The sequence below is a fragment of the Halichoeres trimaculatus genome, unplaced genomic scaffold (genome assembly GCF_033239565.1).
Source record: "Halichoeres trimaculatus isolate MK-OKI-2021-1 unplaced genomic scaffold, fHalTri1.1 fHalTri1_scaffold_23, whole genome shotgun sequence".
NCBI lineage: Eukaryota > Metazoa > Chordata > Actinopteri > Labriformes > Labridae > Halichoeres > Halichoeres trimaculatus.
The window spans coordinates 15,741,227-15,767,293 of NW_027437201.1; the positions used below are offsets into that span (position 1 = coordinate 15,741,227).

The following is a 26,067-nucleotide window of genomic DNA, read 5'->3' on the forward strand; positions in this document are numbered from 1 at the left end:
ATAACAAATAGTCTTTGCTGTTATAATTCCTAAATAGAGAAGGGTTTGCCTACATGTTCAGGTATGAACATATTTCTCATCCACAGGACATCATCTGCACTGCAGTCAACGGCACTTGCACATTTGGCGTAGGAAGGTCACGTTACAAAGCGGGTCGGCTCTAGCTTCTGCTGGAAAGAGGACTGCGCAAAAACCACGGCCCGGATTTGAGCCTGCCTGACGTCATGTGGTGCCACAGACCTCTATGACAGGAACCAGCAACGAAAAGCACCGGTGGTTTCTGATCAACATCAATCAGGGCCGAGGGATGTCGACGAGCTCGAAGTGAAATAAGGAAAGCAAGACACCGTGCATATCCCCGCGTTGCTCCGTGGCGCAAATGCGACGCATGATATGAGCGCGCTTATCCGTTATTAAAGGGACTACAGCGGCTGTTTTCTGCCTCATAACGAGCTGCAGCGTTCACCCGGGAGGGATAAGCAGCCAGAGAACAACCACTAATCCCCGGGACGGTCACATTCACGGCTGGGGTTCGGACCCGACAGAAAATGGTCAGGGCAGCACGAACTGGATTAAATGACCGGGAATAAAGGACACGGCGCAAACAAAGCGATTCCTTTTCACTGTTATGCCCGTCATCCCGTGTAGTCCTTATTTGACTGGAAATGGGAGCTTTAACGAGCAGACAAAACATAGGCGTGGAAGAAGTGGACATTCCGTCCAATTCGGTGTACCGCTATCCACCGAAATCTGGTAAGTCACCGACCAACAGGTCAGACCGGGTACGGGTTTTGGTGTTAACCCTCTTGCAGATTTTATTTGTGATCAAGCAGAGAAGCCATGACATCATAAACATCACCATCTTACCTTGTAGCTGACAGGCCTGCAGGGCATCTGAGCCTCCAACCTGGAGCAGCTACCTGTGGAGATGGTTCACCTCATTACTGCTCAGTTTTACCCTTTCTTCATGTTTTCTCTCATGGATTCTTATCCACTTTAAAGCAGCACATTATCCTCGAAGCGAGACAGACACCAGTACAGGGCAAGCTTTCAAAATCAATCCACAAATAAAGTTACTTCATATTTCAACCACATATTGAGATGAAATGGGGTTGTGCCTTCTCTAGGTTCATTTATCAGGGTGTTGGACTTGCATCAGTCTGTAAAATGAATAAGTCATGATGGATCCCTAGAGGACTAAACAAAAATATCACTAAGAATAGATTAGGTTTATCCCTGTGGCATTCCTCACCAAATTAAATCAAATTCTAAACAATGGCATTCACACTTTGTATAGGCCAAATAGTCAATTATTATCATTTTTTGGTAGTGAAACAAAACAAGAAAAAGATGGAAAAGATAAAATATTCATATTATCAAGTCATCATCATAGAATAAAGTGTATTTACTTATTAAGGTGTAAGCTGTTTTTTTTTTTTTTTTTTTTTTTTTTTTTTTTAATATCATTGCTAAGTATGCAGCTTAAACCTTTCCATTGTTGTCGAATCATGGAGTTAGATTCTTTATATTATTATTTTGTCATTAATAAAAACTTATTTTTATCCTGCATGGGGAAAAACATCCAGCACATATTGACTTAATCTGAATAGATGATGAAAAGTTTTAGGAAAATCATACTTGAAATTACAATAAAAGCAGAGAAAATTTGAATTCTTGGTCAAATGATCTTGTTTTATATTGGCTGAAATTTTTCTCAGTAGGTTCTGATTCTTACTTCTTACTGGCCGATCTCTGCTCCCACTCTTTGCTTCAGAACTACATGAAAACACTTTAATTTTACTGTACTAACTACTGATTTGGCCTCAAACTGACTTGTGTGAGCTCAATCTGTCTTTGTTTTTGTGTTTTTGTTCCCATCCAGGGCTCAGCTTTATTCCAACCCAACCGTCAAAAAATATCATTGTGAAGAAATACTGATATTGCCTTTTAGCTCTATTGCAGCCAAAGACATAAAGCCAATTTAAATCTGTCTATATGACCTTGGTTGTAAATGTCTGAATTAAAGTAGAGTTACTCTACCCAGGTATAATGTGTGGCTTCATTCTGATATCAAAATAATACCATAGATTTATAGAGAGAGGTGGTTCTGCTGGGAGGGGATGTAGGTTATGGCGATGCTGCTGGTGAAACTGATCTGTCAGCCCTAGTTCCCGTTTCTGGGATCTAGTGACAGAGCGCTGGCCCAGTTCCTCTTTCCTACCTGCTGTAAATAACAATAAGGAGATGAGAACAGACAGTGAGTCCTCTTTTTCACAGTATGACTGGTCTAAAGTGAGCATCCAGCCTCTTCCTCCTTTCCAACACTTACTAAGAAGCCATATTCACATCAGTGATGCCAGACTGTTTGTCCCCCCAGCTTATATTTAAAAACTCCAAAGCACCATTACAGCCTTAAGATATCACCTCACCCTGTGATTAAAAGGTAGAGCATCCATTTAGTGTTGTTACCTTCAGCCTGAGCTCTTGGTAAACAGGTGGAGCAGCTGCAGCCTGATAAAGACCTCTCACTGAATTCAGTCTTTTTTCAGGGCTTCGGATGTCGTCTTAGAATATGAAAAGAAAACAACTTCACCTTTTTTTTCTCCTGTCATTTCTAATCCCTCTAGTTCCTCGTATGTTTCATGTGTGAAATAAAGCAGTTGGAGTGTATTTTGGCTCAGGCTGTGACTGGAGGTGTCTGGGGATAAAGCTTAATGGTTCAAATATTTAACAGAACTGTTAATGTTTTATGCCAGCGAGGTGCCAAACTGGTAGAAGCACCAGAAAAAATGAGGATATTTTCAATCTGAGCCTCATAATATTGTTTGTTAAAATATATATTTACTTGATCAAGAGAAAGAAAAGAAAATCAGGCTGCCACATTTAGCATTCATTCAATGCTTTAATGCTATTCATAGATCTTGGTTTTATTCAAAAACAAGAAGCCAAGAAATTAAAAAAAGTCTTACAAATTCAGCCTGAAATGTGACTTTTTTGCACTCTGTTATGATGATGTGATACATTCTGAATCAAACCTGAATCTCTCGTGTGTTTAGGGAGTTACTTCGCCAGCCATTTCATCATGGGGGGAGAGAAGTTTGACTCCACTCATCCAGAGGGTTACCTGTTTGGGGAAAACACAGACCTTAACTTCTTGGGGACCAGACCTGTGGCGGTGGGTATCCTCTCACACACTTACAGCTTTGACAGCACAGATACTGTACCCCTGCATGCTTTTATGTGGATACCGAGTCAGTGAGGTTGTTAATTCCTCATCTGGTGTGATTCTTGCTTTTAAAACCTGAGATCTTGCGTCAGAATAACCGACATGCCTTTATTTACCGTCAAAAAAGAGCTGCGATCACAGGCTCTGCTGGTTGCGTTTTTCTGGTTGATTACTCTATTTTTAGAGGCAAGGCCAGTAAAATGGTCAAAAACATTTATTTCTTAAATTTCTGTCTGGAGAGAAAGGGTTCTTGGAAATGAAAGTCAAAATCCCAAAGAGCTTAAATCACAGAAATCTGGAAAAAGAAGCAGTGAAATCCCCTAATTCTAGAGAAAAAAGGTCAGAATTGGAAAAAAGTTTTCATATCTTTTTTCTGGCCAAACCTTCAAACTTTTCCAGTACCCCTTATCCCTTTCTTCTTTTTTTAAACTTTTTGCACTTCCTGGCTTCTTGTGAAAATGTTACTCAGAAGTTGTTTTTACACATTTTTTTCTGAAAAATGTCCAGTCCAGAAAAGTGTATTATTCCAAGTTATTTAAAGACAAAACGAGGTCTAAATTGCTTGAAACAAGTAAAAAAAAATCTGCCAGTGGGGTAAGAAAAATGTACTTGTGTTAAGATATTATTCTAGTCTTGTTGAGTAAATTTTTCTTATCCTACTGGCTGATATATTTTTTTTCAAGCTATTCAGACCTCATTTTTGTCTTTAAATAACTTGAAATAAGACACTTTTCTGGGCTGATCAAGTGAATGTGGCTCATATTAAGTCTAAAAAGACATTTTTCTCTGAAATAAGACAAAACACTTTGTAAGATTTCAGATTCTCTGTTGTTCAGGATGTTTTATAAAAGATTTAGATATAATTTGGCAAGTGGATTTTGTTAAAGTTGTTAGAGTTTAGTTGTTCTCAGCTGAGGGAAAATTCTTGTCTGTGGTTTGCCTGAGTTCTGAGTTTTTGTCCACATTTTGGTCTCCAAATTTGTTTGGGGATGTATAAAAATAAAGCAGGGAGGCTTTCTAGAGTGGTTCCAGTGTCCACATATTGGTTTCAGTGTTTTCAGTCTCAACCGAAGGCCGAAATTGTTTATGCTTCTGTTTTTGAAATACTGTTTTAACAGGCGTTCAACCTGCTACTGTTCCTCACATTTTCAGTCTTTGTTGGAGCTAACTGTCAAACAAAAAGAGAAAGACGTCCATATCACAGCCCAAAGTGACTCTTCAAACAGACAAATCAAAATCAATGTTGCTCAGTTTGTCATCACAAAGTGAAAGGCATTTTTTATGTGTCTTCTTGATAGATTGTCAAAACAATTCATCTCCACTGACTCACAGTTCATCCATCAGAAGGTGTTACCGTCTCTTTTCCATTTAACAGAAGCTGATAGATTTCAGCAGCCGTCGACTTCAGCTGAAGCAATTAACAACCTCTCAGGCTGTGACCACTTGAAATTTATTTCAGTGTCAGTCTGATTCAAAGAGAAACGACAGTCTGCTGGCTCTCAGCACAGAGCAGCTGCTAACTGCGTCCCTCCTGAGGGGGCATTCATTCTCTTAATGAACCTGAAGGTCAAACTTTTCAGGGGTGTGGATAAAAATGAGCTCAGATCCAGCGAGGAAAGACTGAAGCTGATATGGAAGGTCTAAATGCTGTTTCTGTCTAGACTGGTGCTAAAATAAGAAGTGCAGTTTTTTCTCCTGATTATGTGGGTGATTATAATCCTCATGTGGGCAGAGAATTCAGCTGCTGCTGGCATGTTTTTTTGTTCTTGTATGTGGGACTGAAGCTTTACCAGCATTATATAATGTTTGTGGTCTTAGCAGATGGTGCCGTGGAATCATAAAACCAGCCACAGTTGTTGTGTTCTCGGTCTCCTGCCACCGCTCTACAAATATGATAATGGATGAGGCTATATTTAGAGCTTCTCTGAATCTCCAACATGAATATAAAAAATGGATCCGTAGCCAGCCGAGCTTCTGGCTCTCTGCATGGCAGTATCTCACGTAAAGGCGGTGAAGATATTTGTGGTCCTGAAATACAGAATTCTGCTTGACTTCACCTAAAGCATCAGGATCTGTTTGACATTTAGATGGATTATCATGGATTAAAAAACTGATCTGTACAATGTCGACAAATCAGAGAGGGTTGAGATGGGCAGATTAGTGTATATCTGTGTTTAAGTTTCCAATCGTGAACATGATGTCAGAGGAAAATGCCCGCTGTGTGAATCCCATGAATGAGACCCTCAGTGCTGCCTCTACCTCTCCTGATGAATGGTTTCTTTCTGGTGCGTGTTTGTTTGTGTAGTTTGGAGGCGTGACTCCAGCTGAGCCCAGATGTGTAACAGCACTGGATACGGAGCCGTTTACAGCCGCTCACACACCGTCGTGCACATAGACACACACAGCCAAACAGGCGAGGGGTTGTAGTGTGGAGGTATCTGACCACATCCTGCGTGTTTCTCCTCCACTGATCCTCAAACCACCTCCACTCTCCCTTTACACGCCGTCAGCAGCTTCTGGCTTCAATCACACAACAAAGGAGTGCTGAGAAAGGGGTCAGGTCAAGTTAAAGGTTGTTTGTTTATTTCTTGGTATCTTTATGATTAAAATCTGCAGATTATTGAGGAAAACAGGCAATCAACAAAGGTGTGAACTCTCTTATCTGTTAAACTTTGCACATCTGCTCCCGTAAACCAGCTTGTTAAACTCAAACACACTCTCCGACCTTGGACTGTGTTACACTCCTGTGGTTCCTGTGTGCAGAAAAGTGCCAAACACTGTCTGAAATGTCAGCCTCGTCCCTGGAAAGACACAATCTGAGCAGTTTTTTCGCCCTGGCTCAGCACTCGTCAGCACACATCTTGTGGTGCTGACCATGTGTAAAGGTTAAACCCGGAGCAGCGGCGGCCACTGTATAACCCTGAATTCTCTGTGGTGGAGAGAGGAATGCTGGGTGGTTGAGGGAAAATGAACACTACTATTCTTTTATCCCCCAACATGTATTTTATTTTCATGTATATATAATTTGTTTTGTGTGTGTGTGTGTGTGTTTTCAGTTCCCGTACGCAGCCCCTCCACCTCAGGAACCAGTGAAGACGTTACGAAGCCTTATAAACATCCGCAAGGACACACTGCGGCTTGTACGGTAAGGAGAGTTATCAACTCAAACACATGAAACCTTTTATCGCACACTCCTTTCTGATTTCAGAATTACTAAAATCATTTTAGAAAACAACTCAGTGAAAAACAACTCACATGTTTTTCTTGTCTTGAAAACTTTTGTTTACATCAGACATTCTGGCAAAAAATGACAATAAAAGAAGATTCAAAAGCCAAAGATTACCAAATAATGATGCAGAAAAATATGCTTTTTACAGCAGAAACTGACTGTTACCAACTAAAAGTCTCTAGAAATAAAATAAAAACATGGAGGAATCAAACCACAGTGAAAACTGAGGGGCAAAGATAAAAGATAAGATTTATAAAATACTGAGAACAACATAAAATAGTTAACAATTATATTCTATTTGAAGATATGGAATAATTTCCTGTTACACCGTTAGGGTAACAACCAAATCCTTGTTCCTCTTCCTCAGGTGCAGTGAAGACCTGAAGCTGCCGGGTGACGATGAGGCCGGAAAGAACAGAGCCTGCTATAACATAGAGTTCACCTTCGATGCCGACACGCAGGTGGCCATCACCATCTACTACCAGGCCATAGAAGAGTTTCACAACGGAGTGCCAGTGTAAGATGAGTTTGCTTTAATGTTACAGCATTTTAAAGTCATTTTAAGCTACTCTCTGTAAGAAGAAAACACAAGTTTAGGTGTCGTAAAAGGTGTATGTCAGCCCGATTCCCAGGAATAGGAATCCGCAGGGTCTTAAAAAATATCAAAAAAATAAAAAAATAAAAGTTGATAAATCAGTTTTGGGAAAATTAAAGCCCTTAAAAAGAGGTAAAAACATTCAACCTATAAAGTTATAAAATAAAATAGAATTACCTTATTGTTCCAAAACTGGGAAATTGTTGTGTTAACAGCAGAAATTGACAGAATCAGTAGAATAATACAAAAATATTATGAATAAATAAATAAATACAAAGACTCTAGTTACAATAAGATACAACAATTTGACTGTGAAAGGTACAAGTTTTAAAAAGAGAAATTAAATACAACATTAATGCAAATCACACAGTCTCAGGCACATGTCCAACATTTTGAGAATGATGAAATAATTTCTGTCTTTTTTTTTTTTTTTTTTTTTTTTTTTGTTTAGCAAGTTGGCCTTGAATAACTGCTGTTCCTTGTTGTGGGAGTGTCAATAAACCTGCCTTTAGTTTCATTTATTCTTTCAGGCTTTATTCCTTCTCAGCTTACATAATTGGTTGGAAAGAAAACCTGCAGCCTCTTGGCCCTTCATGGCATGAGTTTGGGGCGATGTCCACACGTAGCCGGGTATTTAGGAAAACGCATATATTTGTATATGTTTACGCCTGTTGTCCACATGTAACCGCGGTTTTACGTCATTGAAAACAATGTTTTCCAAAAACTCCAGCTAAAGTGAAGATTTTGTTAAACTCCGGTGTCATGGTTTCGTGTAGACGCAGGTAAACAGAGTTTTCAGTTCTTAAACATCACAGCTGAATGACGGGGGTTCATTCTAGTTGGCTGACTTGGGTTTTACATCTGGAAAATACTGCACATTTTTGGTTTGGGATGCCTCGAGCCGCACTCACCGGCAGATTTACCCGCTGCGTGTGGATGGAAGTAAAAACGAAAGAGGTGGGGATATTCGTTTTTGAAAATACCCGGCTACGTGTGGACATGGCCTGGGATCCCAGCTTTAGACAAACTTTCCTGAGGGATCTCTTGGGGGGCAGCTAAAATTCAGAGTTTGACTGCATCTTATAACTGGAGCTGCACTACAATAAAGCAAACTTGCTTAGCTCAGGAGAGGACCACAGCAGCTTAACTTTGCTGCTATAAATGTGCTGGTGTCCTTAGTCTGAAAATCTGACCCAACCAAATTTTTCATTGAATAGCCCTTGTGTATGTGGTAAGAGGAAATCAAAAGACAGATTTATAATATCTCAAATTTGTCTGTATTGGACCAGCCAGCTCATATCTGTTTCCTTCTCTGTCTGTTCCTGCAGTTACCTGCCTCAGGACAGCTCCCTGCAGTCTGAGACGGTTCACTTCAAGAGAGGAGTGTGCCAGCAGTTCTGCCTGCCCTCACACACCGTTAACCTCAGCGAGTGGGCAGACGAGGAGGTGAGAAGAGAGCTAACTGTGTGAGCATGTTTGAAGATAACTGCTCTGTTTCCTTCCTCACTTCCTTGTTTCCTCTACAGCTGCTGTTTGATATGGACAAAGAGATTTTCCCCATGGTGGTGCAGGCGGTTGTAGATGAAGGTGAAGGTGAGTTTTTGTGTTCAACAAACGTTAAGTCTGAAAGAAGAGATGCAGAATTTGAACAGAGGATTGGTGCTGTGTTTTATTTCATGCAGAACATTTGGGACACTCTCACATACTGCTGGCGACATTTGAAAAGGTGAGGAAGACGTTTTGTGTGTGTATCAATGACTTTTAGGGTTAACTGATGCTAACTGTTGCTTTCTCTCACAGCACATGGACGGGAGCTACTGCGTGAAGCCTCTGAAGCAGAAACAAGTGGTGACTACTGCAGCTTTTCTTCCTGCTTTACTTTGTTTAATGCTTTTGAAAGACAAAGCTGTATTTCCCTGTCGCACATCACACCTGGCTCATGAGACCCGCTGTCTTCTAATCTTCCCTCTGTTCCTATTCCCAGGTGGATGGAGTGAGTTATCTCCTGCAGGAGATCTATGGGATCGAGAACAAATACAACAGCCAAGAATCAAAGGTAAACATCAGAGAACAGGAGGAGGCTTTCCTGCCCGCTCCTGTTTGAATGCATCAGAAATGATGTGGCAACGTGGAAGGATAAATTAAAGTCACTGTCTTCTTTCTTCCTAACATTCAAATGGTGTTTCATCTCCAGGTTGCTGACGATGAGATCAGCGACAACAGTGCCGAGTGTGTGGTGTGTTTATCAGATGTACGCGACACGCTCATCCTGCCGTGCAGACACCTGTGTCTCTGCAACGCCTGCGCTGATACTCTGCGCTACCAGGCGAACTGCTGCCCTATCTGCAGACTGCGTGAGTTCCCAGATTGTTTTCACATTATTTGGTGTCTGCTCACATTGATAATCGAATCAACAGGATGTGAAATTGCTGTTCTTCTTCAGCATTCAGAGCTCTGCTGCAGATCCGAGCCATGAGGAAGAAGCTCAGTCCTCTGACCCCCACCAGCTTTAACCCCGTCATCACGTCACAGACCTCTGACTCAGAGGAGCACTCAGTGAGTCACAAACAGAAAACAAACATATTAAACGATGATCCTCACAGCTACAGTGAGCTCATATCCTCTCTGTCTCCCCTCTTCGCTGTCAGGCGTCAGAGCACATCCCTCCAGGCTACGAGGCCGTGTCTCTCTTGGAGGCGCTGAACGGCCCGCTCAACACCTCCTCGGTGGTTCCTCCTCCGCTTCACTCCGGCCCCAGTCACGTGTCTGGAGCTCTGCCGCCATACAGCAGCGAGCCTCACCCGGCGCCGGCACGATCCCTTTCCCCACTCGACCACTCCAACTCCAGTCAGGGACTCAAACTCAAGAAGAGCGGTTCAAAGTGAGTCTTCTTGAGTTTCCCTCAGGATCAATAAAATATCTATCTATCTTTTGATCAGTTTCATCTTTCCTGAAAGACTTTTAACATCTTATAGCTATGTTACATCTTACTCCATATTTATATGCATTATATAATGCTCTGCTTGTTTTTATACTGTTTTATTCCTGACACTTTTTTGGTTATGGTGAAAGGCGAAAGAAATAAATTTCAAGGATTGAATGTTAACTTCTTCTCCCTTAGATGACGTTATTGTGCCAGATTAAAGGAGAAGCATCAGACGCACTCCTCCTAATTAAATTTGTTTCTTATATTTTATTCATCCTGTTAGGTCGCTTTCCCAGAATTCCTCTGTGCTTCCTGAAGAAGAGGACGAGAAGTCCTGCAGTGAATCAGAAGCCTGTCGACACAAACTGGCTGTGGACCAGCAGGAGGTGTGTCTGAAAATAAATCCTTGCTCATCTTGGTGTCATGCATGAGTTCACATTTTGGTCTGTGTGTGTATGCGTGTGTGTGTCCCCGTCCTCTCTTCACACTCTTCTTGTTATTTTACAGAACGGAGTGACTCCAGACAGCGAGAACCTGACTCTCTCCTCATCCGGAGCCATCGACCATTCCTCTTGCACTGGGACCCCACTGTCTTCCACCATCACCTCCCCTGAAGGTACACACACACACACACACGCACAAGCACACACATGAGGTCACTCGTTGTCACACAGAAATCCTAATCTGCTGACTGAAACTATTCTCACTTTAATCTTGACCATAAACAAAAAACAATGCATGTCTCTATTCTTATCTCTTTTCCTCATAAATTACATCTTTTCTCTCAGAAGTAAAACAAAAAGAGGCGGAAAGTGTGGTCTAATATCAGGCCAAGTAACAGCACGGTTAAGTAAATGAACATCTAAATAACTGAAGAATAAGAGCTACAAAATATCAAGAATTTATTGAGATAATCCAAACTGTCCAAAGTCATCACAAAGAAGAAATGTCCTTACTGCTGTGGTTTAAAATCAAAATTGATCTTTATTCTCACACACAAACACAGCAAAATACAGTATCTGTCTGTTGCAGTGTTTCTATCTGTGTCTTTTCTTTGTTGTTCTGGCTGTGAAACTGTTTTTCTCTGTGATGGTAAAATTTAAACCTTGTCTAAAAGTCACCCTACGACTCTCGGCCTGGAGTTCGAAACGATGAATTAAATATCTACAGAAAGAAAGCATCAAAGTAAAAAACAGGACCTCCTCTAAAACTCTCTGAAACTTAGCAAAAAGCTAAAAATAAAGAGCCAAAGGCGCTGCATGAAGTCTTTTAACATGAATAAATAAAATGCTTTTTATGTTGGTGCCGTTACATCAGAGTTTCGAGGAAATGTGCTCCCTGGCTTTTTGGACGAGCGGACAGAGAGCGACCTGAATAAAAGGCTCAGTGAAACAATGCGTTCAAACCTGTTCGTCCTCTGGAAAACTAATCCCTCTGTGGTTGTGCTTTGGTTGGAAAACAAAAACTGGAACACATTTAGTCCAAAATATAAGGATTGTAATAATATTTTCAAAAATAAATGGAAATAGCTAAGGTTGGCGCCCCCTGTGGACAAAGTTGGACAGTTTAACCCCGTTGCACTCATCCTGTAAACGTATCAGTAGCTTTTTTTAGACAAAAATCTCCTCTCTCTTTATTTTAAATGTCTAATTTGTAAATATAAATAAATATAACTACATAAAAACCTTCACTCGTCAGGCTGATGTTCGTGTTTGCTTTTCAGTAAATAAGAGGCACCACGGACCTCCCTGAAGCGCTGAAATTTGTCCTTCAGTACGAAAACAAAGCATTAAAATCTTTCACTGCCTGAATAAATATTTTAAAAAGATTAATCTGCTTTGGGAATCTTTAGCTCAGGGAAAGCATCCCTCCTCTTAAATTAGAGGTTAAAATCTCACCCAGAAACAAAAGAAAATCCAGACCCAGACCCAGACCCAAACCGTAATGTGTGTCTCCGTCTGTGTGCCAGACCCCGTGAGCAGCAGCCTGGTCCAGTCAGTGATGTCGATGGCCTCCTCCCACTCGCAGCACTCCCACATCAGCATTGACACCATGTCCTCCATGTCAGGGTCCTACCTGGCCGGGGCGGAGGGCGAGCCCGGGGGGGATGACGGGGGAGACGTGGAGGCCGAGGAGAACCAGGATGCCCCCATGGAGAGCCGAGGACCATCACAACAGGACGGGGTGAGGAGTCGAGGAGGAATGGGCTCAAACTGTATCGAAACTCGTCATCTCTTCATTGAGTTGTCTCCTTCATGTCTTTTTTCACTTGTAGGAGTTTTCCCGTGAAGCGAAGGAACAGAACTACTCTCTTGCCGTAGAGGAGCAGGACTCAGAGGTGACTCTAACTCACGTCTCCTGAGCAGGGTTATCACAATAAGTGTCATGATCTCACCCTTTCTTCATCTTGTTTTCTGTTTCTCTAGGGAAACGATGTCACCGAGGAGGACTGCTCCTCTCCATCAAACGGGAAAGGTAACTATGGTGACCATTCTTCACATTTGACCCCTGACCCCTCACCTACCTTTGCATTTGTTGCTCTCAGGTCATGTAGAAACACACCTGTCATACAAACCGTATTATAGACTCAGCAGCCGATGTTAAATATTGTTGCTGTCAGTAAATCGTTTCAAACCATGGCTGAGCAGGACGACCCTTTCAGAATAAAGGGGAGAAATGTCAGATGTTGTCCTCTAGAGGGGGCAGTCCCTTTCTGAGTGCATGTGATGCTGGCTGAAAACACCACAATATCAGTGAATGGCTCCTCATACCATGTGTGTGTGCTCTGGAACCTCAATCTATTTCACTAGAGACAGTTTCCCTCCAGTCTTTAGCTACCTAACCTCCAAACTGAGACACAACTGGAGGAAAAATCCAAAAAATATCTTAGACTGAATACATCCTGTGTTCTTTAGATGAGGTTCTGCTGCACACCAAACTACAGGCTTGCATTTGCACGATGGAACTTGATATAAATATATGTGTGTGTGTGTCTATATGTGTGTGTGTGAATGCACTTGAGTTTAATGGGCATGGTGTGTCATGTATGCGTAATTGCTCCAAAAGCTCTGCACTGTGCTTTCGCTTTTTTTAGCTGCTGCATCATGAAGTGAAAGCTTTTTCATGCTCCATTTGTGTGTGTGTGTGTGTGTGTGGTAAGTGTGTGTGTGTGTGTGTTTGGTAGTGTGTGAGTGGTGTTCAGAAAAAGTGCTGTGATGAGCTGAGAGTGTGAGTCAATGACCAGAAGGCTTGATGTGAATCGAGGTCACCTTCATCAGAGAACAGTTTGAAACATGTTTATGTAAATGAGTCTCTCTGTGGATTGTTCGTGTGTGTGTGTGTGTGTGTGTGTGTGTGTGTGTGTGTGTGTGTGTGTGTGTGTGTGTGTGTGTGCGGACACCTCGGGCCAGACTGAAACGATCTCTGAGTACATTGTGAGTTACTGAATGACCTTTCAGTCCTTTAGGAGACAAGCGGACCTGAGCTGCCTTGCAGACTGTGAATGTGCACACGCACGCTCTGCAGGATGTTTGTTTGCACGCAACATGTGTGTGCATCTGCACCGGCGCTGCCAGACGGCTTCTGTGTGTGCCCTGTCTGTGTCTCTGTGCTGAGCTGCCAATCATCCTGCCATCTCTGCCAGTTTCTCCTCATGCACACACACACACACACTCACACACACACACAGATTTACACACACCGGCTTGCTGCTGGCATGAGGCACTTGCACATATTTAACATGTCAGTCTCTGTTATCTGGCCATGCTGGAAAAAGCAGGAAAATCAAATCAATAGAGACAAATTGTCTCAGTTTTTCAGCTAACTTAATTAATGAGAAATAGATACCAGCATAAAAATATACTTTGCTTCAGTGCTTATGTTTCCTGAGATTAAAGAAACAAAATAGCACAGTAATGATCAAATTATGGAAAAAGCATAAATTTGGTTTTGCTTTTTTTTTTTTATAAAATCAAACTAAGTAACACTTCAACCGGAAGTCAACTGTAAGTGTTGACCAACAGTTAACAAATGTTAAATGCTGTGTCATTGATCTTCTGCTTCTTACTAAACATAGAAACCAACATCAACATCAGGGGATCCTCACACTGGTGCATACGAATAAAATGACCAGTTAATGAAACAGTGTCATGAAAAATTATTCGAAATAAACATCAAAAAAGTTTGAACATGTAGTTCTACTCAGTTACCAGACTACAAAACCAGAAGTTTTATATCAACAGTACAGATTGTTAAAATTGAATTCAAGCTCCTGTGAAGACTTTTTCGTTGGTTATGAAAATCAACCAAGACTAGCAGCGTAATTTGAGGTTGGTTGGTTGTGTTTTTTTCTGATTCCTTGAACTACTACGTGTTGGGTGTCAGGTGACATGATGGGAAGCATGACATAGAATTAAAACCTTCATATTGTAATGATTTTCACTACATATGTAAAGGACAGGCATGGAAAAAGAGACCCTGCTTTGTCCAGAGGGGGCGCCAGAATCAACCTTAACACAAAGAGTTTTAAAAGACCTTTAAATTTGTGGAGGACTTTGTTTTAGCATAGAGTTGTATCACACAATATCACTATTAAGTCTTTAGATTTAAAAATAATGCAGTCTAGACTTAAAATTTCATACACTTCTCTCTGGTTTGTATTAAGAGTGAAAGAACAGGCAGGATAAGCTGCTATATTTGCTCGATGGGCGACCTGTAAACATCTCTGCTCAGTACGTGTTGTTCTTTTTGTGTGCCAAGTGTGCTTGGCAAGCATCATGCAACATTTAATTATTTCATTATCTTCCCTGGAGGAGTCAGACTCTTTCATTTGAGAGCCACGTTTTCATGTCTTAGAATAGATGCACACAGGAGCACATTTTGTGTTTTAAAATCAGCTCATCGTTTGACGTAAAAAATCAGTTTTCGTCACTAAAACAGATTTATTTGAATCTCACATCAGAGTCAGATAAGGAAGAAGAAATTTATTTATAAAAGAACTGAATGCCGTTCCAGCATGGCCGACTTCACCCCCTCCTTCCCTCCTTTTACCCAGCCTGCCCCACTCTCCCCCCTGCTGTGCCTGGCTGCTCTTGTTTGACCTTTGCCCTCGCTTGCAGGTGGGCGGAGCAGGTGTCCAGAGTTGGCCAATAACAATCAGGGCGTCGCCCTCTGTGACACGCCCTCTTTGGGGTTGGATAATGAGCAGGCTTCCGACAGCCGATTCGCCGGTGAGTGGCAACCTCTCGAACATGGACCAATGAGAGCTGAGGACTGGGCCTGAGAGGGAGGAAGAGGGAGGGGATGAGAGGAAGATCGAGGAAGTTTAAGGGGCGAAAGAGTGCATGACTTATCTGTGGAGAGAGGAGATTTCAGCATATTCACTTTTTATGCTTACATGCTGAAGTATTTTTTTAGCTGTAAAGAGACAAAAAAAGAAGGATTTCTTTTATCTGGGGAGTTTTATCACCAAGCGAGGAGTTTCTTAGCATCTTTACCCAGCATGAAGATCTGGAGCTTCCCTTCTTCTCTTCATCCCTCCACTTTGGTGTTGTGGTGCTTCATTGCTTTTTCTGTACTGATTAGCTATGCACTCTCTCCCTCCTCCCACCTTTAGCTGCAGCCCCTGGTGTGTGAGTTTAAGTGTGCTTTGTGTGCGTGTGTGTGTGTGTTTTCCTCTATGTCTGATGTCTGCATGCTGTATCTCCTGTTCTTGTTGAGTGTGAGAGAAAGAGGGAGACAGAAAGAAAGAAAGAGTCCTGGAGATGAAGTTCATGTTCAGTGTCTGCCAGCTCCGAGCCGCTTTGCAAAACATTTGTAACTCATCCTCACACCCGTCCATCTCCCCCCCAGCCTTCCCATTATCACCCCTCATGCTTCTAACACGGAGAGCGTTGCTGCGATGAGAGCTAAAAGTGTCTGTTTTGTTCTTGATTAACTGTTTTTCCACATTTCTCTAAGTCACGTTTAGCTCTGCATCTTTGTGGTAGCTCTCAGCCTCCTCCCCCTCTTTAACCCTGGTTTCATTCCCTCAAACTTCCATCCCCACATTTGCTCTTCTATGGTGAATGGTGTGACATGTTTTCTCTTTCTGTGTCGTAAAAGTGTTCTGTTATCTCTCTGTTTTTCTCCTTTTTTCTCCCCCAATCATTCTTTACATCTTCTCCTGTCTTTCCCCAAATATTTTCCCTTCTTTCTCCCTCTCTATCTTCTTTCCTGTGTCTCGTCCTTCCTTTCGCCTTCTTTCGGATGGACAGATGAGGAGTCGTGCCCAGTGCACATTGAGGAATAGGTATGAAGTTATGGCTAGATGCTAGAACAGACTCTGGGGTCATGTATTTGTTTTTATGTACCACAACTTCCTTAGTTTTTAAACTCATCAGTCGGTTTCACCAGATTTTATCGGTGACATTTGCTGTCTGCACTGCTCTCTGTGGATCAGGCTTTGATCCATCAATTATTAATCAGATCATTATTATTTATGGTCAATCTCTCTGAGACAGGAGTCTGTTGCTCTTCACTGGTGTGACCTTTACAGAGATGGGGACTGAAACCTGCTTCCATTAAAGGTGCAGTTCAGTATTTCTAAGTGAGGTTATATGAGGTGATTGTAAATAGTGAGTGTGTTACCCACAGGATACTTTGTGGAGAAGCTAGGTTATCATTTGCTGCCGACTAGATCCAACCTAAGAAAATCCAACCCACCAGTGGAGCTGGATTGGCAAAAAGAAAAAACAATAGAAGAAGAGCAGTGAAAGCTAAATAAACGGGAGGGTGATAGAGCACAGGCTAAAACACAGGCTAAGCTGTTTTTTTTAAACATTTTTAGGACACCTATCCATAAAATAAAGAGCCAGGCTATGTTATCTCTGCTTGGTGAGTTTGGAGTCGGTAGATGGGCTCTGGCAGGACATAACCAGTGTTTACTAACTTTACACGTTATAGACACGTCTCAGAGCGTGAGTAACACTGAACAGATAGTCTGCTCACCTTCTGGACACTGCGCTACAAACTAAGGCCCCGCTTACGACACTGTTTCATCTTAAAACGCTAAAACACAGTGAAAATATCTGCGTTTGCACGGAAACGCTGAGGGACTAAAAACGCTGTAGTAAGCATGCCAGGCCTGTAGGTGGTGGTATAGCTGTCTTGTCCAGAAGAAGGTTTTGGGAGATCTCCACCAAAGTAGAGTTGAGCTGATCATCTGGTGTATTGGGGAATACTAAGTTAATAAGTGGAGCAACAGATGCACATTTTGTACGAAGACAGTCAGCAGATTGAGCAGCACAAGCACAACACGGTAGTTGGCGACGATAGGTACTGTTGTCCTGTTGTATGCGCTCGCGCGAAGCAGAGTGTGACATCAGCGTTTCCATTGAAAACGCTGGCTTACTGTTTACACAGCAATGGTGTTGGCAGCGTTTCAGAAAAATCCAAATCTGGGGACCGTTTTCAAAAGTTTGCGTTTTAGGTCGGCTGAAACTCCGTGAAAACGCGAGGCTAAAACTCAACACTTTTGCGTTTCAACCTGAAACCATTGTCGTGTAAACGGCCCCTAAGTTTACAAAGCAAATTTACAAAACTATGAATAAATGCATTACCTCGTCGCTTTGCATTCTGGGAAATGTTGTCTTGAACAAAGAAAAGAAGTGTTAGAAAGAAGATCTGCTCTCCTTTCACTTGCTTCAAAACAAACACACCTTGGCAAAGGTCACGTCTCTACCACAGTGGGTGCTAGTGCTCATGGGAAACTGAGTCTTTACCCCAGAAATGCCACAGTATCCAGATAGACATCACAGCCTCTCTAAGAGATGAATAACTACTTTTTTTAATCCTGACCAGTCATAGCGTAAGATGTTTCAGAGGAACTTTACGTGTTATATTATGAGTGACTCCACTTTAACATAAGACTGCTCTCTGTGTCTCTGCGTTCTTCTCTCGTCCAGGTCTGATGTACCTCGGGGGCTACCGGCCTGTTCTGGAGCCCCGCCCCCACCACACCTCCACCAGCAACATCAACCTGGAGGAGCAGGGGGCGGAGAACCGAGACGGCCAGAGTCCTAAACATCCCCGCCGCGGACCACTCATTGTGTAACACACTTAAACAAGCCTTCACGCACACACACACACACACATATACACACACACACACGCATATACGTCCAGAGTCAGCTCTTCTTACCCTGCCATAGTGCTGCATCGCTGGACTTTGTCCTCACTGAACAGGGAAACACCTCCCCTCAACCCAAACCATGACCTCGCCCACTCCTCCATCAGTGGGAAGAGGATCAGAAGACTTCACCCATCTGTCGTCTGTGCACTTTGAACTCCCAGGAGTTTGATTTTGTCTGACTTCACTTGTTGCTGCGTTATTATTTATTACCTGTAGGTCTGATAAACCAGAGCTTTGTATCGTGACTCTATCTCCAGAAACACACATGCTGCTCCTCTCCTCCCCTTTCCTCGACTCTAGTACCAGCCAAACAGTCAGGGGCTACTGTGATCGGCAATCGGATTTATTACCAATGTGTTTCTTCTTCTTCTTCTTCTTCTCTGTTGTAAACTGTTGAATGAGAGGTCGGATTTAAAATGAAAAAAACAACGTGCTGACTCCTCTCCTCGGATCAGGGAGCTCCCGTCTCGACTTCGCATGCAGCTTTTTTCGACTCTTGTGCTGATGTTTTTCCTCTCACACCCGCCATGATCTTCACGCCTCTGCTGAATGTGAACACTGAGGAGGTCAGACTTGTAAGGTGGCGGATAAGCCAAGAAAATGGCGGCCAAATATGAACAGAAATGGACTGAAAAATCAAACATCACAGAATGTAGGGGAACGAAGAAGGGGAATGTACATGACATCTTAACCGTCACGGAAACTGGATCAGAACATGAACTTTGAACCTTAAACTGGTTCTCCAATCACACACTCAACACACCATCCTCTCTTTCTGCAGCTCCACCTTCGCATGTCAGTATTATCGTAGTGCAACTGGAAACCAACAACTATCACCAAGCAATAAAGATGACAAAGCTGCAGCTCCTGTTCTCTCCAGCAGGGGGACGCTCTCTCTCAGTTCAAACAGACAAACTGTGTTTGCACGGGCCTGTTTCAGTCGAATCCAGACATTTCCGTGTGTTTCGTTGTTGTTTTTCGTTCTGTTTTGCCATTGTAAAGGGATCCATTGTGAGACACACACCAGGCAGTGAAATAAGAGTCACACCCAACGCTGCGGCTCGCTGGCATTTTCTCATCTGATAAATTTCCCTCATTTCCTCCTCGTTTGTGAAGTTTTCAATTGTTTTGATTTTGTATGACTTTAATGTATTGCTCACCCGTCATTGTTGCTCAGTTTTTTTGTGTTTTATTTGTTGCAAAACACTGTGTTGTTTATTAGAATGTGGATGAAAATATGTGAAAAATTTGTAAAGGTTTACACACACTTCAGCGCACACACACACACATGGGTGCGCCCACATAACCAATAACTCAAAGGGACGATAACAACGTTTAATGCACTATTCGCTGTTTCCTAGACGACACTTTGCGGTGCATGAGGCGATAGTAGAGTAAGCATGTTAGTCTAGGTCAGCCTGCACCCTCCTGTAGAGTACTTGATGATGGATCACTGCACACACATGAAAACACACCATATCCCTCTGCAGTGTTATACTATATCAGTTGCTGGCTCAGTATTGCCTCGACCTGAACTGTTAAGGTCAAGAGTTCTGCACTATTATATCCAAGCTGCAAACAGTCATGTGATCACAGCCCGAATGTGTAGACAAAGCCAACAGTCTCAGTACGATATCAAAGGATGGGTCCTGATCCCACTTTTCTAGATCTCAGAGTGAAAATGTCAAAGAAAACATCGAACGGAAAATAAAGTTTTTGCATCGAAACAGTTGCTGAGTGATTTACTGTTGATTCATTTGTCATTGAATGTTTTGGTTTTGTGTCCGTGAAGATAAAACACTGCTCCAGGATGTTTCCTTTCATGGTCACTGTTTCTGAAATTCTCCTCATTGCTTTTATACAACCATTTCTCAAACTCTAGCTTCCCATCAAAGAGCTTAATTTGTCCTCTGTCACCAGCAAAAATAAACTCAAAGGGCTCAAATACCAAAACAACATGGATAAATAGTGGAGTATCGGGGAGATGGGGAGTTAGGTGTCCAAGATGGGTTAAAATCAGGAATTGGGGTTTATTTCATGCATAAATACAGCTTTAAAAACTTCAAAAGTAATTTTATTTTTATTTTCCTTCTTAAATAAATCCTGTTCATAGCTCAGCCTCCAGCTCTCAGACATCAAGCAGAAAACAATGAGTGTCTCTAATGGTCCCAGCGTACTCAACATCATCATCACGTTACAAAAAGTGCCACTTAATTCAATCTTTCCTCTGTGTCCTCTCACATGTCTTCATCCCCTTTTTGCTGCTGTCAGATAAACTGAAAAAATCACATCAACTCCTGTTTCTCACAGATGAATCCTCCTCACCTGCCTTTTCCTCGCTTTTATAATTTAAAATCATCTTCAATCCCAGCTGCCTCCAGAGTCACATCACTCAGTGTTTATGTCCATCCCTGGGGGTAAACTGTTACATCAACCCACGCAGACTGTCAACCAGAGGAGGGGTTTCTTATTTCAGTTGTCCTGACAAAGTTCAGCATCAGAGATGGTTTAACTTCCAGCGGGGACACACGACACACACTCAGATATGAGGCGTTTTCCTCTTCTTCTTCTGATCATCTTTGCAGGTAAGACTGTAACACGCGTTGTTTTTAAGATTCTGCAAAGTCTCAGAGAAACTTGAACGGATATGTTGATGCTTATCATGATGATATTGTTTATGTCTGATGTAAACTGTGTGGCTGTGCTGTTGCAAAAGTTGAACCAAAAATGGTGAAAGATTGAGGAAAAACAGGATTAGAGTAACTGGTCTTCATCTAAAATTAAAACAGGGACAAGTTCAATCAAAATCTTGCAGAATAAGAAATAGCAACAGTATCTCTTCATTAAAAGATGGAGTCAGATATTTTCATTTCAGATGGAGTTCCCACAAAGAAAGTGTGCAGTTACCTGGACGTCCTGGATTACCTGAACCTGACCAAAGACACAGGTCCCTTCAGACTGACCCGACCCGTTCTGGACTACACTCAGCCGACCATTGTGGAGCTGGATATCCTCCTTTACGCCATCCTGGCTGTGGTTAGTTCTTCATTTCAATACAAGAGTTAACTGACATGCTGCTCTGCTCTAACATATGTGTGTTTGTGTGTGTGTGTGTGTGTTTGTGTGTGTGTGTATGTGTGTGTGTGTATGTGTATGTGTGTGTTCATCCACAGGTTGAAAAAACTCAGACTTTCATTCCTTTCATTTGGGCAACACTGGTGAGTGAAGAATTTCAACAAAGTTTTTTTAGAAACTCTCCTTTTCATGTTCTGTTTCACTCTGTCTGTTCCAGAAATGGAACCATGAACGCATCTCATGGGACCCTGATCAGTTTTGCGGGATTTCTGAGGTCGCAATTCCCAGAGAAATGCTGTGGAAACCTGACATCTTCATCTACGAGATGTGAGACTGCACCACCTCCTCTTTATGTTTCCAGTCCTGAAGCATCTTTGTTTATATATCTGCAGGGTTAAGAAACTTCATTTGTTGTTTCCTGACCACACAAACTGTTTTTGGTTTGGGGGGTTAAGAGGTCACAGCGTGCTCCTGTCTAAGTACAGCATGAGGTCTGAACTCCTCAAATGTGTCATGAAATGATTGTGTGTGTTTCATCAGGATACAGAAGGATGACTCCCCTCTGAACCCGTACATCCTCGTGTCCTCTAATGGCACCATCTATTCAGAAGAGGACTTGAAGGTGGTCAGCACCTGTAAGATGGACGTCCACAAGTTCCCCTTCGACACACAGAGTTGCAACATCACTGTTGCATCTGCAATACATCACAGTGAGTGCAGTGTGTGTGTGTGTGTGTGTGTGGGGCAAGGTTAAAATAGTTGACTAAAACGAAACTAAAAACGAAAACTAAAATTTAAAATACATTGCAGTTAACTCAAACTAATAAAAACTAGAAAAGAAAACAAAAATGATAAGTAAACTAAAACTGTATTTTGTGTTCATAAAACTAACTAAAGTTATAGACAAAATCTCCTTAGTTATAGTTTCTGACAATGTTAATAGCCTTTAGGATTTAAATTAATCCGACACATTTTCCCAACCAATTTTATCACAGTTTTAGGCAGTTGTCAGTGCCGCACAGCACCATCATAGTGACGTACTGGGACGTGCTTGTTTACTGCACTGACTGGCTGTGCGCTGTGCTGCAACGAAATGTGGTGGAGCAATGAATCAGAGCATCTGTAATAGTTTAATTTCATGTGAGTCTGACTTTATTGTTACAGAGTCCAAGTTTCTAATTATTAAAGCTCGCTCATATTTTATTGTTTTACATAATTTATGTTTATATTTGTTTATTTAAGTTTATGTTATTTTTTGTGTTGAAGGCAGCAGCCAACAGTTCAGTATCAGCATTGACTGAGCAGTGAGCACTATGTTGGACTTGAAAATAAACAGTATGACAAAATATTTACTCTGACCTTTTTGAATCCTGCACCTGGCAAATAAGGTATGAAAAAACTAAAACTAAACTGAAACTAAAACTAAAACTTAAACTAAACTAAACTAAACTAAGACTAAGCCTTCTTGCAAAAATCAAAACTAAATAAAAACTAGAATGCCCGCTCTAAAACTAATGAAAACTAAACTGTAATGAAAAAAAAAAGTCAAAACTAACTAAAACTAAACTATAATGACAAATCCAAAACTATTATAACCTTGGTGTAGGGGGAGGGTGACGTCATTGTAACAGTTTTTCCACCGTCCTCAGTTGATGAAATGCGGCTCTTTCCTGGCTCCAACTCGTCTCGGGCGACACAGTTTTCTCGGCAGGTGATGAAGACGCAGGGGGAGTGGGAGTTCCTCCAACTATCCGTCACCAGCACCAACATCGCCTTCAACAACAAGACGTGGGACAATCTCATATACACGGTACTCAGAAACAAAAAACCCAACACATAAAAGGAGTGAAGATTCCTGTTTTCATGATGTTTATTCACTCTTTAATCTGTCCTCACAGTTCTCCATGAAGAGGAGACCCCTCCTCCACGTCATCAACTTCCTGCTTCCTGTCCTCTTCTTCCTGATTCTGGACCTGGCCTCCTTCTTCATCGCAGACCATCGAGGAGAGAAGCTGGGCTTCAAAGTCACTGTGCTGTTAGCCATCTCTGTCCTGCTGCTCATCCTGAACGACATCCTGCCCGCCATGTCCAACGAGACTCCACTCATCGGTACAGATCTGACTTTAAGAGACTATGATCCAAAGAGAGACGTCATACCAAACAGTTTTTCTGTGTTTTTGGTTTTCTCAGCCACCTACTGCATCGTGATGTTTGCACTGATGCTGCTCAGTCTGCTGGAGACCATCCTGGTGACGAATCTCATCGATAAAGACTTGACTTTTCAGGCGAGGCCAAGGCTGAAGGACACAAAGACGGACATGAATACCGACAACTGGAAGACAGGTGAGACCCAGACCACAGCCCCCAACAGATCTTGATGTTATTAAAATGTTGGAGAACTTTCTAACTACTAAATCTACTTAAGTTTATAACCTCTAAGGCTTAAAGTTAAGTTTCCAGCAGCTCTGATTGTGAAATGTTTTACAGATCCAGATGAGAAGAGGCAGACCTGCTGCTCCTGCATCCATAAAGTGTCTGCTGGAGAGAAACAGCTCGAGCTGCTGCCTGTGGCTGAGGAGGTACGGCATCACATCCTCTGTTGAAGCTTTAACATCACAAAAACACATGACACTTTAAACATTTATCCCCTTGACTGGTGATTCATTGCCGTGACTGTGTTCAGGTGAACGGCATCAGTCAGTCTCGGGACTCCCATGTCCTGCTGCTGATCCTGGGGGAGCTGAAGGAGATGCAGATGAATCTGAACCTGAACTGCAGGATGGAAGGAGGGAAGTCTGTCCTCTTGGCTAAACGGATCAACAGAGCTTTCTTCATTTTCTACGTCTCCACTGTGTTTCTGTTTCTATGTTTTATCTTCATCGAATGGCACACTTAGAAATAAAACAGCAGCTTCATTTACACAGGGTTTGTTTTGCTGTAAGTCTTTGTGCCAAAATCTAAATTGTTTCTGCTTTGCAGCACTGGATGTAAACATCTGCACTATGAGTATGTTGCTGTAAGTGTGTTTATGTGGTTAAGTGTAAGTGTTATTTTTTTAATTTGATCATGGCTACTTCCTGCAGTCTCTGACAGAAATCCAAATTGCTCTTGGAAAAAAAAGATACATCCTTCAAAATACTTTATAATCATTAAAAAAACATTAACTGGTGTCTTTTTGTCTGATTGAGCTGCAGGTTATTTTTGTACAAACGAGCATCAAACCACTCCCACACATGCTTGTGCAATCAAACAGCAAGAGACAGAAAAACAACATGATTAGGACCATCATTCAAAACAAACACAGACCCACTAGCCTCAGTGATGTTTTTACTGCACATTTCAAATGATCTGTCAGTATAAACAGATTTTTTCCTCTGTTCAAGTCTGCTTTCATCTCACAGCTCACAATATCTGACGTCTGAAACCTGAAACCCTCTGCTGATATCACGTTTATTTTATCCATCAAATATTGTTTTTACATTTTTCAAACAATAAATCAGTCCCTAGAATTAAGTTTGCTGCAGACAAGCAAACAAAAAAAGTATTTATTGATGCTTTAGGATTTATGTGTTTTATTGTTTTGTCACATCCAATCAAAGTAGATTTTTATTGTAGTTACACAGGCTTCAAAGAAAGGAGGAAATATTTGTGAGCTGGTCCTGAAAGTGAACAAACAGTATGGATTCTTTATATTGGATGTGTGTAGACTGATAAACTTTTTACTGTAAATATACTGGAAACAGTTTTGCCAGTAATTAACTGTAATATTGCAGTTTTCTTACATTAAAAAACAAGGGTAACACTTTAGAATAGGGAACACATATGCAATATTAATCAGGTGCTTACTAACATGCATATAAATAGCATACTAGCCCTTTATTTGTATTAATTAAGCACTTATTACCACCTTACTCTGCATGGCCTTATTTAACCTCTATTACGGTATGAATTTAGACTTTTCATTATTTTAACTCCTAATTATCACTTAATAAATGAATAAATGTTGTTGTTTATGAATAATGATGTGAATCATGGTGTGGGTTATTAGGGCCTTGTAAAGGGGCAGTACCACAAAAACAGTAATTCTTATTAATTAATTAATTGTTATCAACTGAGCAACTATAATTGATAATTAAGAGTAAATATAATGAAAAGTAGTAATTCATACTGTAATAGAGGTAGAAAAGGGCTATGTGGAGTAAAGTGTTAATAAGTGCATAATTAATACAAATAAAGGGCTAGTATGCTATTTATGTGCTTATTAGTAAGCACCTAATTAATAATGAATACGTGTTTCTTATTCTTAAGTGTTACCAACACAAGTAATACAGAAATGTATTGTAATTAGGATTTACATTTTTTTTTGCAACATATGCAGCAACAATATAGAAATTTAATGTTATCTAAATGTACAGTAATTTACTGTATACATGAAGTTCACAGTATTTATAAGTCTTAACTCAACCACCTCACACAGTGTTTTAGTCATTATACAAGACTGAAAATATGCACTAACTGACATGAAATTGAAATTCCACCGGATGTAATTTTTTTTGCCCCATGACCCTTTAAGGGATGTGTTTTTTCACACAGAGCAGCAAAGTGAGGAGAAAATACCCAACAACTGCTTGAATTATCAAAAGATGGAAAAATGTGTCTAGATTTACACTTTAATTTGAAATCTAAGAAACAATGTTACTTTGTAGCTTCTGTTGGTGTGATAAAAGTCTTAAAAATCAGCTCTACTATCTGACCTTCTTTCTTCTCTTCTTGAAAAACTTTCTTACAACTTTCTCTCCGTCATCTTGTTTTGGTTCCCACACTGACTGTCCTCTCTCAGCATCAG

At 41.4% G+C, this 26,067-nt stretch overlaps 2 protein-coding genes across 10 annotated transcripts; both read left to right on the forward strand.

The window, feature by feature from the left end:
- The first annotated feature begins 54 nt into the window (after window positions 1-54).
- Window positions 55-19,858, forward strand: rnf157 (ring finger protein 157). Of its 9 annotated transcripts, none has more exons than XM_074663011.1 (20): window positions 55-753; window positions 3,057-3,175; window positions 6,283-6,371; window positions 6,823-6,972; window positions 8,379-8,496; window positions 8,577-8,643; window positions 8,733-8,776; window positions 8,851-8,898; window positions 9,035-9,106; window positions 9,245-9,404; window positions 9,494-9,606; window positions 9,699-9,931; window positions 10,260-10,362; window positions 10,484-10,592; window positions 11,946-12,160; window positions 12,252-12,285; window positions 12,429-12,451; window positions 15,094-15,204; window positions 16,231-16,265; window positions 17,920-19,858. In XM_074663011.1, the coding sequence occupies exons 1-20, from the start codon at window positions 666-668 to the stop codon at window positions 18,035-18,037; spliced, it is 2,049 nt and encodes a 682-aa protein (XP_074519112.1). In that variant the 5' UTR covers window positions 55-665; the 3' UTR covers window positions 18,038-19,858. The 9 variants fall into 9 exon arrangements, with proteins under 9 accessions (XP_074519112.1, XP_074519115.1, XP_074519116.1 ...); XM_074663014.1 differs by having other exon boundaries at window positions 58-753; window positions 12,252-12,314; window positions 12,403-12,451; window positions 17,920-18,058; XM_074663015.1 differs by lacking the exon at window positions 15,094-15,204 and having other exon boundaries at window positions 58-753; window positions 17,920-19,857.
- Window positions 19,859-20,035: 177 nt separating this feature from the next.
- On the forward strand, window positions 20,036-24,835 carry LOC141784986 (5-hydroxytryptamine receptor 3A-like). The gene is made up of 10 exons (XM_074663020.1): window positions 20,036-20,731; window positions 21,022-21,182; window positions 21,320-21,364; window positions 21,439-21,548; window positions 21,762-21,931; window positions 22,871-23,031; window positions 23,120-23,330; window positions 23,412-23,564; window positions 23,709-23,800; window positions 23,905-24,835. Exons 1-10 carry the CDS (start codon window positions 20,692-20,694, stop codon window positions 24,115-24,117), a joined length of 1,356 nt encoding a protein of 451 aa, XP_074519121.1. The 5' UTR covers window positions 20,036-20,691; the 3' UTR covers window positions 24,118-24,835.
- The last annotated feature ends 1,232 nt before the right edge of the window (window positions 24,836-26,067 follow it).